The sequence below is a fragment of the Lethenteron reissneri genome, chromosome 57 (assembly GCF_015708825.2).
Source record: "Lethenteron reissneri isolate LAM-NWPU_2019-01 chromosome 57, ASM1570882v1, whole genome shotgun sequence".
Lineage (NCBI taxonomy): Eukaryota > Metazoa > Chordata > Hyperoartia > Petromyzontiformes > Petromyzontidae > Lethenteron > Lethenteron reissneri.
Genome location: NC_083835.1, coordinates 1,311,891 through 1,328,107, shown reverse-complemented (window position 1 = coordinate 1,328,107; position 16,217 = coordinate 1,311,891). Strand labels below are relative to the sequence as shown.

At 48.6% G+C, this 16,217-nt stretch overlaps 1 protein-coding gene across 1 annotated transcript in view; it reads right to left on the bottom strand.

Moving 5' to 3' along the window:
- LOC133357201 (unconventional myosin-XVI-like) overlaps nucleotides 1-16,217 on the bottom strand; it is a 170,747-nt gene that overhangs the window by 107,236 nt on the left and 47,294 nt on the right. Inside the window, 2 exon segments of the mRNA XM_061575030.1 lie at nucleotides 4,066-4,193; nucleotides 5,585-5,650. Coding sequence (XP_061431014.1) covers nucleotides 4,066-4,193; nucleotides 5,585-5,650 — 194 coding nt within the window.

Here is a 16,217-nt window from a genome sequence, read left to right as displayed (position 1 = left end):
AGGCTTGCGAAGCACCGAGGGTTTTTTTTTCGATCAAAATGCCGTTCATCGTCAACGCCTTCCGTCTGTCTTAACGTGTCACGCGACGGGCGGTGCGCACAGATACGCACACTTGAGTCATGTCACGTACGCAATAGAAGTAGTCTTCCCGTATTATAATGAGGACGTCAATTTAGATTCTCGGGATCTGCGTCACTGCCCATTATCGTATGATGTTCCAATTTGCCTGTGGTGGCGAGATGTTAACTAGCTCGCCTGGTATACAGGAGGTAGTGGATTTTTTCCCGACACAATTTTTTTTTGACCAGGTAAGGCCCATTGAGCTCTAGATATTTTTCAGAAGCGACCTGGCAACAAATAATAGCTCGAGGAAGTTTCTTATCACGTGGACATTTAAAGCAGCCAAATAATACTCTAAACGCGTGTTTATAAATACGGAGGGAAAAACCAGAAGACCTAGAGGAAAATCCACGCGACCACAGGGAGTATGTGCAAACTCCAAATATACAGCAGCAGGCGTCATGGTCGGGATCAGACCCATGACCTCCTGCATACCAGGCGAGGTCGTTAACATCTCGTCACCGTGGCGCTCCATTGGACAAAGCATTAAGGGGAGGATGCAATGGAAGTAAACAGCGTGGCAGGTTTTTGCCCAGTCGTGAGAAGTTACAGGCTGACAACAACGGCAACAAACTTATCACGTACCACTCGCCTGTTCTGGCCTATACACACAATTATTAAGGTTATTTTAATTTTAACACGTAGGCTTTCACGACAAATAATTTCCATAATAGAGGTTTTTGAGTTAGATCGCTTAAATATAAATGTGTTGTTAAACCCGACAGCTCTGTCTGTCACCTGGTGATGCAAGTGGTAATTACGTGGTACTCCAATTGTAAATGTTGTGGGTTTACTCTCCAACACACCGGTGTGCTGTACTAGTATTGAATTGGCACGCTTTGTTTACGTGAAAAACTTTAGTAATTGTCTGTGCTGGGTGGCGGCGGGTTTAACGACACTTTTATATTCGATCTAACCCAAACAACTCTATTATGGATTATTGTTATTTTTATTCCAGTGGATGTAAATTCCCATTGGTTGGGCTGAACGTTGGTTCGTATAACGCACGAGGACTATCGGCGCCAGTGGGGGGGGGGGGGGGGTCACAGCTCGGCTGGACGCGAAGGGGTGCGGGTGGTGAACCAGTGACAGCTCCCGCTGTGTGTGCCCACTGCCGCCGTCGCGATTGGTGGCTGCTGCAACATTTTCGCAATTCATGCAACGCCGCTTGCAATCCATTACCACCCAGCACTGGAAACACCTGCTCGCACCGCTGTGTGCGAACGTCTTGGAAATAGGCACGCGCGCACACAATCACCGCTCTCTCGTTAATGATGGAACTGGTTCAAGCCGATTCTTGTTGGTGCGTTATTATCCGGTGTGAAAAGAAAATTGCCCATGTCTTTAAACGTACACACACACACACGCACGTGTGGCACATGCAGGCCGGTGGCTATGCACGTAGCCTGTGATCCAACACTGTCGAAGCGGTGTTTGGTGGATCACTTAAACGTTGTGAAACTCCGTTCCCGTGGGCATCGAGGTGCCAGGAGGCAGTGGTACAGCAAAGTGCGGATTCAAATCATCCGAGTTGGAGAGCAATGTCCAACACATAAAACAATTGGGTACGACGTTTCACTGGTAGTTACAGCCAGCATATTCAGGCGGTTGCCAGAATTGTGATGCGCATGTTACGTACGCGATCTGACCCAAAAATCTATTATGAATCGTAATATCGGCCACAGAAGCCTACTACGTGTTAATTAAGCCTTTCTGTATCAGATGGTGCACCATCAATGCTTCTGTAACTCTCTGCAGAGCCATGCCAATCAGGCTATGGCAGTGAAGCGTGTAAATGTGCCGACGTAATGCTTCCTGCCCTTCCCCAATGATGCTTCACGGCATTTCCCTGGGTCAAAACTGCAAACACACAGAGGGCTGCTAGCCTCCATGTAGAAATGCGCAAGCGTTAGGAAGTTTTTGTGTGCTGCTCACAATACAGATTTTATTCATTTTCACACAACACTAATGCCGTTACATTTTCCACAAGACACACAAACGCAATATTTTCTGTCCCCGTTAAAATCCCTCTCAGTGCACGTCATTTATGCGAGAGAAGTCTCATAAATCTACGAGGCCTCGTGTTGCAACCAATCTCGCGTAAGATTTCCCAAAGGTGGAATAGAACCAGCATCGTATATTTTAATAAAGAGAACCTGAGGTGGTTTGGATAAGCGAAGGTCATTCGGTCCGTCTGGCTCGCACACAAAAGCCGTCTTGCTTAATCTTGTTTATAAACAGTATGTAAATATAAGTATGGTCAAACAACCTCCAATGAACATCACCCACATTGGCAGGCCTTCGTCCAGAAGTTGATTGAAAAACGGCCACGAATTACCCGTCTGATATTTTGAAATACATCCTTCACCGTCTTTTTGTTTTGGTGCCAAGTCTTTATTTTTTATTCATTTTTGATGTTGCCTGTCAGGAGGGCTTTAATTTGCTTGGTGTGTGCATGCGTGCGCGCATTGGGATTCTTTCATGGCGTAACGCAGGCAACCGCGTATACGCGATTTGGCCCTTGTATATATCTATCAATTTATGTACAACTTTGTGGGATGCTGTTTGCATGAATGACGCTGCATAGAATGAAAGTAATTCTTCTTGGTTCTTTCGGTAAAGTCACGTAGAAGGGAAATAATAAAATAATAAAAATGAAACATAATAAAATAATTCTCACGACGTTTCGGCCACAACGTCCTCAGGTGAAGAACAGGTCTGACATGTGTGCATGTCATTGGGTTTGTTTGTGTGTCTTTCCGACAGACCTGTTTTTCACCTGAGGACGGCTGCTTGCGTTGTGGCCGAAGCGTCGTGAGAATAATTTTTTCATGTTTTATTTTTATTATTTTATTATTTCCCTTTTACGTGACTTTACCGAAAGAACCAAGAAGATGAATCCCTACAGTTACGAAAGCTTTAAATCGAAAAATGAAAGTAATTATTATTATTATCACCGTAATTTTACGAGACGATGCGAAATCCTCAAGACAGAAGACAATGGGAACAGCGAGCGCGTCGGCCAGCCTTGAGCAAACGCCAAGGCCCCACGGAGGCATGGTGGAGAGCTGGATATTTTAATAGGACAACCCCGTGGCGCAGTGTGAGGCTTGAACCCCCACCGCTACCTAAATTGTGCTCTTAAAATGAACGTCGTTATACACGCGGCCTTACTGAGGGCCTCCCGCCGAGTGCTCGACACGAGAACGTGAAAAAATGAAAATCTACGGAAATAAAAAAAAGACATGGAAAAAAGACGACTACACATTGAGTGCAAGTAGGTGGAAACGTACCCATCGTGCGGTGTGAGGGCTTTACTGGTTTGTTAGTCACAGTGCCGCGTGTGCCTAGAAGTCGGGGCTTTGTCTCTCGTCGAATTAAACCCAGGGGGAGGGCTGAGACGTTAGGTGAAAATACAGCCCGGAATATAGCTCAAAACAATGATTTTTTCACCAATCTGGGAAGTTTTTGACAAACGGATTTGCCCACCGTGCCCTTCTGCCAAACAGATGCGCAGTGGGGCTAATAGTGGATTACACATACCGTCATCATTAAATTGCAAATACATTTATAACATTTTTGACATGCCTTTTTCTGGATTTTGTTGTTGTTATTCTGTCTCTCACTGTTCAAATAAACCTACCATTAAAATTATAGACTGATCATTTCTTTGTCAGTGGGCAAACGTACAAAATCAGCAGGGGATCAAATACTTTTTTCCCTCACTGTACCTACGTGTATTAATTCCTGCAGTCACGAAAGCTTCAAATCAAGATTATACTCTATTGTTATTGGGTTTTCACTGGTGTGCCAGTGTTTTATTTTTAATAAGATTTTTTGTTTGTTACCTTTGACGCACAGCACAGCGCTTTGAAACCGCCCATTTAAAAGGCGCTTCACAAAACCGAGTTTTTGTTGTTCCGATTATGATCTATGGAATCTCACCCGAGGATGAAGCACTGAGAGCGCCGCTCACGCAGCATCGTGTGGAACGCGCGCTCGGCGCAGGCGAAGACGTGCGGCGGCAGCGACGGGCAGAAGCGACCGCAGTGGCTCGAGTACAGCTGCGTGGCCTAGGCGGGGACAGGGCGAGGCACGCCGCAGCGGAGTTAACTCCCCGTTGCCGTCTCGGCCTTTTATTATTTCAGCCGGCAGAGGCCCCATTGGGCCGAGCAGCTCGGTTGCAAGGATCCCTCGGCAGTGGCAGCAGTAAGAGCCCATCGCGGGGCGGAGGGAATGTGGAAACTTAACAAGGGCAAAAACACCTCCAATAACATATACGAAACCCTTGCCAAAACTTGCTGCGAACAGGGTAAATAATGAACAGTGCTTAAATACAAATAACAAACGGTGTCAAAATGTCCTGCCACCGACATATGCAAATAAACCGTATATGTACAGCCTCATTTCATAACGTAGCTTAGTTAATGCATCTATGAGCACACACAGGTGGTCCTGCAGCATGGACTTAACCCAAACATGGCTCGGGAAGGTACATGTGGAGTATTTAGTTTGGTGGTGAGGACATTTCAGAATGTGGATGCTGTGTAAGAGAAGTCCGTGGAACCAGTCCGCGTCTTTTACCCCAAGCCTTTCGAAAAATTCAGCAACGTGCAAATCCATATGTGTTACAACTTTGGCCGCTTCTCACTGTTGGGTCCTAAGGCTTGTGCTCAGCAACTGTTTAAAATGAAACTAAATAGAACACAGCGCATAACATATTTCCAATCCTATTCCTTGTCCTTCTCCCGCACCCTCCGATGAGCACGGTTGGCTGCGTACGGTGCCAACAAAGATCAACATACAGACATCCAATTGTGCAGTTGACCTCCCACTGGCGGTCGCTGGCGCCAGGTTGGCAGAAGCAAGCGCTGAGGGCCCCCAAGCAGCTCATGGGGCTCCGGATTCAGAGTAAAAATATTACGGACACGCAAAATCGAACACTGATCTGGATTTTATCAACAATAAAACACAGCCACCAGTTCATGGGCCACCAACGAAATAATGAAGTGCCATCACCCTCAAATTAGTATGAGGTAGTACTCTTATCGCAATGCGCTATTGAAACAGTGGTGGACATTACATGTTCACAAGGCAGGCCAAAATACTTTTCCGAAGACAACTGTAAAAATGTATCCACAAAAGAATACCCATTTTATCAGTTCCAGAAGGATGATTTGGCGGTCAACTACAAACTGGGATTCAATTCAACATGCCAACCTGTGAGCCAAGTGCCCTGCCAATAGCACCATCTCGGCTGGAGCCACCCACGGAATGAGTCAGCCAGCCAGCACACATCGGTAGGTTTACCGCAACGCATTAAACATATATCATGCTGAAGACATCAGATGTATGCATACGTAACACAGAGTCACCGAATGCATGGGAAATTTGAATTATGGGGTTAGGGATATTGTGTAGGGACACAAAGATTAATGCATGGGACCCGTGCCATACCACTTACCATGTTCGAATAAATTGGGAGCTCCTTGCAAGGGTTCACAACAAGCAGGGTATCTCCGATGTACGTCTGCAATGACAACAAAAGTCAGAGCGTCGGTTACGTGATACCGGTAAACATCGCCACATCGCAGCGACGTCTGCTTGGCAAATGGCTCCATTGTTCCACCGCCGTTCCAGTGCCTCGCCCCTGACCCTACGAGCATTGCCCATGCAGCTCATTATGCTACTATCGATATACAGAAAGGAATTTGTTATTTACCATTCTTCCTGCAACTCACGAAGCTAAAGTACCACAATGGATGAGTAAATCACTGAAAAGAGAAAAATAAAAATACCCTCTTTCCAAAATACGAGTGTTTTGTTATTTTCAAAAGGTCACGACCTGAGCTGAAGGAGCATGCACACGCACGTGATGCAGAGAACGGCTCGGCAACCACTGCCTCACTGTCATCTGCGAGTCGTAAGACGACTAGATATTGCGCGAATGGCAGTGCACACACGGAGCTTGCTTTGGACGAGGCGAAGAGAGGAATGGAGAGACCGCACGCCAGCCATTGGCCTTCCATCCCTTGAGGCGGACAACCAATGGCAGACACGACCGCCAGCTCCTCGGGATACGGGGCTGGACTGGTCAGGGCAGTGGTGGACGGGGTGGGAGTGGTGTGCACGACCAGCAGTGGTACATATGTATGTTGAACTTCTTTCGCACCGTACGGAGCCTGCCGTTCTAGAGCGTAACTTGTTTATTGATAATATAATATTTGTATTCACGGCGCAGGAGTACATGTGGGAGTTAATGCTTTGAATGCAGGCCGCTTTCCCTCTTTCTATAAGTCAGCGGATATGAAGGTTGGAGCCGGGGAAATGTTGACCTGGTGAAACTGGGTCGGGTAGAGATGGCCAATTGCGGTAACTGAATTGTGATTGGTTAAGAGCTCGGCTCCAATTTCCCAGAGCTCTCTGGAAAGTTCCTCCTAGAGCGTTCTAGAAAGTTCTCTCTCTAAAGCTCCCTCTCTCGTGGAGGCACCTTCCGCCAGAAGTGGAGTGAGCAAGAAAATGCAGGGCTGCACCTTTACCTATTTAAACGTAATCCGTGCCTCCTAATATCCAATGAGCATAGAAAGGGCCACAGAAGAAAGCCGTAGAATAACACGCTCTCCGCGGCCCAAATTTATACGAGGCCGCGGTGCCCCATGCCAGCCAACTGCCGAGCCGTAATCAAATCTTGTAGCGTTAAATTGACATACCAAGGTGCAGTTACGGCCGGCTCAAAGCGGCAGGCAGGCAGCCCAGCGACAGTTTTACACTTCGGGAAGCTGGCAGCCACCACCGCTTGCAAGCGGGAGCATTCATCGCATTAAACGGCCGTTCAGCAACACGGGAGCATCGGGGACCGGCGGAATTCACACCGACTGGAATGCTACGATGGGCGACTTCTTGCGCACGATGTTCCGTGGGCCATCACGGATAAACACAATTCACTTAGCTTCTGCGTGTTATCTGCTACGGTGCGGATTAAGGATTTTTTTTATTGACGCTATACAACAGTAAAACAGTGCTGTCTGGATGTGCATGCACACACAGACGTCACAGCGAGATTAAGACCTTGTAAAAAAAAATGTTTCCGATTTCCTCGTCATATTATTTTAAAATGTTCGTGACTTTTGTTGTTGTTGATGTTATCCAAACCACAAATGTGATCAAATATTGCCGTACACAATCATCGCATCATCCACACCAGCAGCACGCCTCTCATGTGCCCTGTAAAGAGTAATGCGACGCATCAATAGAGCAAACAAATCATGGTTTCCTTCTCAAGTAACAAGACGCATGGATTGAGATGGATTTATTTTGCATGGCGAGCGAGCTAAGAACGACTCTGAGTTGACCATGCCAGTTGCACGCCCACAGTGCATCTTGACCATGTGCTTTTGTGTATTTGTGGTGTTGGAATAATCTTAATAAAATAACAATTTACCATCATCAATTAATTTTTACATGGCACCCACGTGGCAGGTGGGGGTTCCAGTTTGATCATCGGTGGTTTCCACAATTTTCAGAATCAGAATCTTTATTCATCCTGGAGAAATCCGATGAGCTATTAAGCTCTTTTTAATAGATGTCCAGTAAACCAAAGGGTCTCAGCTCAATAATCCACTAAACAATTGCAAGCGTAAACAATCATACTCTAGGTGCAATAGGGGAGGAGAGGGAAGAACCCCCATGGAATATAATATATAGTAATCATGAGAAACCTTTGACTAAAAAAAAAACATGATCTATTTTTAACTATTTGAAATTGTGGACGTATTTGAGAGAATCTAGTCATGGGAATTCTATCGTACAGTAGTTCTAATTCCTGCATTGTATACTGCTTGGAGGAAATCTCCTCTTATCTGCAACCATCTTATCTGCTGCACCTTTGATCGATTGGGGCTGGCTAAAATTGACTGTGTATTTTTTCTTGTTAACCGCAGGCTTATGATTGACTTTTTTACGTTATCTGTAGGTTCCTTGGACTTCCGGCAACGACACACGTGATCAAAAGACACAGAGTGACGGCTTAAGATTTTACATGGGATTAACCTACTCTGATCGCACATATACCATGCATTTACACAGATATAAACTAAACTCTCTGGTTCTCTTTGTAACGTCACGTAGATAGAAAAAATAACAAAAGAAAACACAACGTTTCGGTCGCAACACAAGCGTCCGTCTTCAGGTGACTCAGTATGGATTCCTGCAGTAACGAAAGCTTCAAATCAAGACATAAACTAAACTATTTTTTATTTTACCAGATAAGTCACACTGAGAAATTTAGCTCTTTTTCAGAAGCGATCTGGCTATTACAAATGATAGCTCAAAAAAGTGGCTTATCACGTGGAAAGTTATCGCAGCCAAATATTCTAAACACATGTCTAAATGTACAGGGAAAAACTGGAGGACCCGGAGAAAAATCCATGCCATCACAGGGAGAACACGAAAACTCAAAATTTACAGGCGTCAGGGTCGAGATCGAACCCATGACCTCCTGTATACCAGGTGAAGTAGTTAACATCTCGCCACGGTGGCGTCCTTATACGCGTGCACGAATGCCACCACGGGTGACGCCTGACCCCGGACAGGAGCGCGGTATTCCGCCAACGAGCGCGACATCGCGAATGCCGACGTTCATCGAGTTGGAGCTCAGACAGGCCCCCGATACGACAAGCCAGCGGGCGTGCCAAGCAAGTTATCTGAGTGTTGACTCGCAAGCCCGTCTTTATCGAGATGATCGCGGTAGGTCACCCCGAGCTAGACTGGGTGCGGGTCACGTCTCAGCCTCTGCCCACCAACGCTCATCGTGGGCAGCGCTGCTGGATGAGGGCCTCCCCTCGGCACATGGCTTGTGCGGGTTATTTGTTCAGCGCGGGCTGGCGAAGGCGTAATCCAACAATGATTTTCGCTGAATACGTTGGCATGGCTACGACCGCTAAGGTATCGCTGTATTCGTGTTGGTCGGCACGATGCCGACGTTGTCCCCCAAGTGCCGGGAGCTTTCGCTCGGCACCGAATTAAATTCAGAGAGTGAATTAACAAAAACCCGTCGGAGAGCCACACCGCACGGTTGCTACAGCGCCCGAAACGTGCGTCAGCATTGCCAGGGGATGAGCCCGTTAAGAGCTGCGCTTGTCAAGGGCCCCCTCTCTGCCTGGTTCCGATATGCGTCCGAGCGGCTCACTTTGCGGCCGCGTTGATGCGACGGCAACGGCAACCGTCACGGCGGCCCGCCCGTGCGGTCAGGCATTAAGGAGGCCGTCGTATCCCGACGCTGACCCCATCCCTCGGCGGGGTCTCGATGAGATAATTTGACGTGCGCGGAGGTGAGGCTTTAATGCGACGGAGTAATGCATACATCGCGCTCATGAATAATGCAGTGGCTACGCGTCTCACTCGCGGTTTTGTTTTCATTTTGTCGGCCGCTTTGATGGCGGCGTTCGGCGCACCGCACAGTGGCATCTCGCGTCTGCTGCGGTTGTTGCTGTGGAACTCGATGTTTCTGCATTTAAAAACATTTAATAAGTCCATGCGTGCGCCGACGTTGTGCAATTATTACCGTTAAGCGCTCACACGTTTAAACTTTGTTCTAAATCCGCTGCTTGTAACAACGTGACGTGTCGCCGTTATGTTAATCTTCGAATTGTAATGTTTTCATTACAAAAAAGGCAGGGGGGGGGGGAAATCACACGTGTGAGCTGTAGCACTCGAAAGTGCCGGAAAAACGATAGACGCAGGCATTCGCTGCTGCAGCGCCATCTAATTCTGGCCTCAGTGCAGGTCAAGCCTACAACACCTGATATGTTCACTTGGCAGTATCCCATCCAAGCACGTAACAGGCTCACTCGCTGAACAGCTTCCCACGTCGAACGAGATCGCACAAATTAATATAACGTGCTTAGCGCAGCTTTCATCACCTCTTCAATGTAATGGCTTCGCTCACGTCAGGTGCACTCCATTCCCTCTCGGCGTGCACAGATGAACGAGTTTATAATGTAGTACGCGGGCATTAGTAATTGTGCAAGAAATGACAGCCCGTCTTTTCATTTTGGTGCTAAAAATCAACTTTCAGCAGGAACTAGAAGCGAACGAAGCGATTTTTAACCCCCTCCCATTACGGCCGTGTGCCCGGACAGTTCGCACGGCCCGAAGATCTACCCTCGTCACGAGTTAACTTCGCGAAATAAAAAAAACATCGGTCGGGGCGCTGCTGTTTGAGGCGTCGAGGATTTGGGGGAAATCCGGCGGCATTGGCGCTCGGCAGCCGCACTGCGAATCGTCGCTGCCTGAGACTCGCAGCTGTGTCACCCCCATCATGTGGGGAGCGGAACTCCCGTCCGCGCACAGACTTTCTCTCTCTCGCAACGACATCGGGCGATCGTGGCCATCCCTACACATCGATCGCTTGTCCATGATGTTTACTCAGGACCTCGTGTTGTTGTTGTCGCTCTGTGGACCGGGAGATCGACGATCGATGTTTGGTCGCTTCGTTGACGGCATTCGTCGCGATTTCTCACTAAACAACAAGAGTGGGGGCCGTGTGAAGGCTGCCATCTTCCACTAGCGACGCAAACGTCCGATCCACAACTACGAAGGGGACGTTATGGCGATCCACTCCGTTACTCCTGACGTGGCTCTCTGGCTTGACCGCCTGGAGGTGAACTCTTTGTTGTTGCTCGGCATCTTCGTAAGCCACACGAAATAATAATAATAAAAATACGACTCAAGAACTCCTCTGCATTAGATCCTAGTCCCCGTTGCATCCAGTTATTCTAATTGCTCACTGTGTCTTGTGCTACCTCGAATGTTCCCAATCAAGACACATTCATATTCAGTCTGTATTCACGTTTCCTCATTCCCATTTCGACCGCTGACAGTGATGAACGTTAAATTACTTATCCTTTATTCTATCAAGCGAAGATCAAATAAGATTTCATATCCCGTGCGCCAGAGTGACCTATATAGTGGCAGCTATATATAGATAGCGCTATATACATTCTTAATTGGTAAAGACAGAGTTTATTTAGCTATAAAAGCCTCAGCAAGTCTTAAGACTTTTTTTGGAAGCATCCGCTTGAGGATCATAGACAAACTCAGTTGGCAATTCTCTTGCACGCACAACCGAATTAAACGTGCTAGCACATCGCTTTTAGTCTGTGGCTGCCACGTAGCGCACATCCGTTAAGCAGAGGTCGCACGCCAAAAAACACCGGGGGGGGGGGGGCGGGGTGAACACGAGACAACGTGAACCTTTCGAAGCGAGAGACCACTCTGGCGTGGTGGCATGTGCATGGCAAGGCTGGCGATGTAGAAACAAAACAAGCATCCTTTCATGATCGACCGAGACGAGATAAGCCGAGAGGAAGCATTTGTGGCTGTGAGCATGCAGAGCCTCGGTCAAAATGACTCGTGCCACGAGCTCCCTGGCTAATGTGACAAAGCGCAGCGTGGTTCCATTACTGAGATGCAATGGGACACCCCGCGACATTCCCGCTTAATGAAACCCACACAGCGCGGCCTCTCGTTACCGCAGTGTGGCGGTTACGCACCAAGAGGCGGAGATAATGCGGGAAGACGCGCGCGGTGCGCTGACGAGACCCGGCACGAGATTCGGCGTTCGGGGCGTGACTGTTCAAGTTGGCGTGGAGGACGGGGACGTGAGGGGCGATGGTGGCCGAGACTGGCGATGGGGGTGGTTGTGCCGACAAATGGAATACGCCCGAGAGATGAGGTTGAGATGAAATTGGCTTTTGCCCTGGAGCTCGATGGCTCGTGACATCAAGGGACCACACGGGATCGTGACAACAGTGGAGGCCTTCATCCAGCAGTGGATGAATCATGACTGCTGATGATGATGACGATGTTGTTACGTCTATGCTTATGGGATGAATACAGCTAGGCAAGTGACACTAAAAATCGAAAAAACTATACAAACGTCATGGAAAAAAAACCAGAACAAAAATAGGTTATTGATGAAAACTTTGACCCTGAAGAGTATTCATTCGCAGACTCACTGCGGGAGTGAATCGTTGCATGCAAAACAATAATGACATTAATGACGGCACTACTGATGACAATGTTGACACTGGCAAAGATAATGACAATGATAATGATGACACCAATTACTAAACCACTGTGGTGTGCTCTGAGGAAGGGCCAATGCCCAACTGCACTTAATTGGTACATGCAGCAGCTATCTTCCTTTGGTAGATTGGACAATGTTAAAAATATATTTTAAAAAATGTGAATTATAATTCAGGAAAGTACAGTTTTATGTTATCTTACTGCCAATGCCTGGAAGGAGGACTTTTCCAACCAAAATCAATATTTATTTTAAAAAGAGATAATGTGATTTTAGAGTAAGCCACATCTGTGATAACTCTTGCCTTTTTACACGTGACACGTCGTTGTGTTCGACACTGGACAATGGTCCCATTGTCGTTATAATCAATAAACTATTGTCCTTTTTTCCTTTTCAGCCAGCGTTATTGACGAACGTGTTGAGTTTTGTTTATATATCTATATATATAAAATCGTTCATGTCTGTCTGTCTGTGTGTGTGTGTGTGTGGGCGAGGTTTAGGACTGTGACTCATGCAGCTGCAATGGCTGCTTTGGGTACGCGGTCCAGACCTCCCCAGAAACCCTGGCTGACAGAGGAGGTGTTCAGGTTAATTGAGAAAAAGCGACAGGCTCACTCTCATCGCCTACAGCATCCCACGTCAGAGAATGAGGAGGTTTACCGCAGCCTTCGCTCGGAAGTTCGGAGAGCCGTAAGGCGTTGTAAGGATGGGTGGTGGTCGCGGGTTGCTGAGGAGATGGAGTCTGCCTCAGTGGCCCGTGATCACAAATCACTATTTAACTCCATCAAAAAAGTAACCTGCAGCGCCACACCTATTACCATCATTAGAGGAAAAAACGGTGATCCAATCTCCGACCCCCAGGAACAGGTTTGCAGATTTGCTGAGCATTTCTGTGAGGTCCTGGGGGAGGGAAATTCTCTCAACCAGGAAAACATCATGGCACAAAGTGGGGATAACCCTGCTGAGGCTGCGGTGCCTCAAATATTGGAAGAGGTCACCCCCTGTGAGTGGCTGGCTGAGGTTCCAGCTGTTGAGGAAGTACTGAGGGCGATCCGGAGTCTGAGACCAGGGAAGGCACCGGGCAGAGATGATCTCCCAAGCGAAATGCTGAGGGAGGGTGGCGTTTGTGCACAGACTGCCCTATATGACATCATAACAACAGTCTGGACCACTGGACGGGTTCCGCAGGACTGGAAGGATGCCCTGGTGGTCCCCCTCTTTAAGAAGGGGGACCGCACAGACTGTAACAACTACAGGGGCATCTCACTCCTCAGTGTGCCGGGTAAGGTCCTGGCAAGGATTATTCAACATCGCCTTGCTAGGCACGCTGAGGAGGGGCTTGCGGTGCCCCAATGCGGTTTCAGGAAAGGGCGGTCCTGCACAGATGCCATATTTTCTGTCCGTCTGCTACAGCAGAGGTGTAGGGAATTCCAAAAAGACCTACATCTCTGCTTTATTGACCTGGTCAAGGCCTATGATACCATCAGTAGGACTGGACTCTGGGTTATTCTTCGTGCTTTCGGAGTCCCTGACCCTCTGCTCACGATCATTAAGGACCTTCATGATGGTGAGCGGGCCCGGGTAAAACTACGCGGCCGGGAGTCGGAGCCTTTCCCTGTACACCTTGGGGTGCGACAGGGATGTCCTCTGGCTCCCACATTATTTAACATCTATTTTGACCGCGTAGTTCGTGAAGCCTTCAATAGCTGTACCGGGGGAATTTCCGTTTGGTACAGATATAATGGGAGGCTGATCGACGCCCGGGTGCGATCAAGGGATGGCTCCCTATTGGTCAACCACGTTATGTATGCCGATGATTTGGTAATAGCTGCTCATTCAGAAGAGGAGTTGGAGGCGCTGCTGCTGAGACTGGAGCGTGCCACTAAGAGGTGGGGCCTTACCATCAGCCCCACCAAAACCAAGCACCTGCCTGGGTATTTTGTACCATCGGACACTCCACCCCCACAACTCCCAATTGGTGATGGGGCAGTTGTGGAGAGAGTGGAGAGTTTCCCATACCTGGGCAGTGTGCTTATGACCGGCTCCAGTCTATCAGCAGAGGTCTCACTCCGAATCAGTCGAGCGGCAATATCTTTTCATCGGTTGCGTAACGCTGTGTGGAAGCTACCTGGTCTGTCGCTCCGCACGAAGCTTCAGGTCTTCTCGGCCACGGTCATTCCCTCCCTTCTCTACGCTTGCGAGACGTGGACCCCCCTGGTGGAGCATCTTCGCTGGTTGGAAACATTTAGGCTGGCCTGCCTACGATCCATTCTGGGTTTAACCAGGCTGGATTGTGTGAGGAGCTCACAAATCCTTGAAAGATCTGGGCAAGGTCCCATCAGTGAGCTCCTCCGGCAGGCAAGGCTGCGTTGGCTGGGTCATGTAGCCCGCATGCCCAGCCACCGCATGCCTAAACAGCTTTTGTTCGGCCGGATCGAGGGGGCTAGACGGGCGCGGCACGGGCTGGAGAAGAGATGGAGTGATGTGGTACAGGAGGACGTGGAGCTGAGTGGACTTGCCGATGACTGGTACCAGCGGTGTCAAGATCGGCCTCAGTGGAGGAGGCTCGTGAAGGACGCTACTGGGCAGTTGGAGGCAGTCGCCCTCCAACAACAACGGAGGGCGGAGGAGCGACGCTCACAACAACGAGCGGAGCGCCGGGTGGCTAAAGCACAGCAAGTTGGCACAGTAGGGGGCACAGGTGGTGCATCAGCCAGTCATCTCGGTCATCTCGGTCAGTCGACCAGTGGCACCTGGGTCTGCCCCGTGACCTCCTGCCAGCGGGCTTTCGACACTTCACGTGGCCTCAAGGTGCACTTGGCCTGGCACAAGCATCGTGGTGACGTCACCGCCACTTAGTGGCGAATGGCGGTTGTTGTTGTTGTTGTTGTGTGGACTTTGGCCCATACGCACTTTCATTGGACGGCGGTTGCCCCTGGCAACGGCTAGCCACGCCTTCGCCGCTTTCATTGGACCTGGCAACGGCTAGCCACGCCTTCGCCAAGGGCTGCAGTTTCATTGGACGGCGGTTGCCCCTGCCAACGGCTAGCCACGCCTTCGCCACTTTCATAAGCTCCGTATTTAATTAAATAATAGCCATTACACAGTATTGTTGGAGCGCTAGGGGGGGGGGGAAGGAACGCCACCCGTACCCTGCCTCTTCCAAGCCGACAATTTTAGGCGAGGCCGCAGGCTTTGCACGCTACTAGGCCTCGACACCCACCACGCCACTCTGAGGTAAATTCATCAAAGTTTTTCCTACTCTTCACTACACCCCCACCACAATGTGTGCTATTAATATTACTTTTAAACCCAACGCGCCAACAATCGATTACTTTAATGTTCACTGTACAAATACTCATTAAGCTGGGTGAGCGTACTGCCAGTCTATCATGTACACTGTAGCCTGCTTATTAAGCTCGGTGAGCGTACTGCCACTCTATCATGTACACTCTAGCCTGCTTATGAAGCTGAGTGCGTGTACTGGCAGTCTATAATGTGGACTCTTGCCTGGTTATTATAATCGATTCTTTATATGTTCTTTGTACAAACAGTCATTAAGCTGCTTGAGCGACCCCAGTTCGATTCCAACTCACGCCCACCACCGCTGACGATTATTTGAAACGGACCTGGCCCTCCCCTAGGTCCACTCAGCCTCAAAAGCGTAACTGCTGTCGTGTGTGAACATCGTCACTGGGGAGACAAAGGCGGCGGGGCATCGTGGATCCAAGTCCCGGGCGAAGCCGGGTCATGTGTATGTGTGTTTGTGTTTATGTGTATGTCTGTGTGTCTCTATGTATGTGTGTATGTATGTGTATGTATGTGTTTGTGTGTATGTGTGTGTATGTATGTGGGTTTTTTTAATGTCTTTATGTGTATGTCTGCGTGTCTCTATGTATGTGTGTATGTACGTGTGTGCATGTGTTTGTGTGTATGTATGTGTGTGTGTATGTATGTGTGTGTCTATGTATGTGTGTGTATGTGTGTGTATGTATGTGTGTTATGTGTCTGT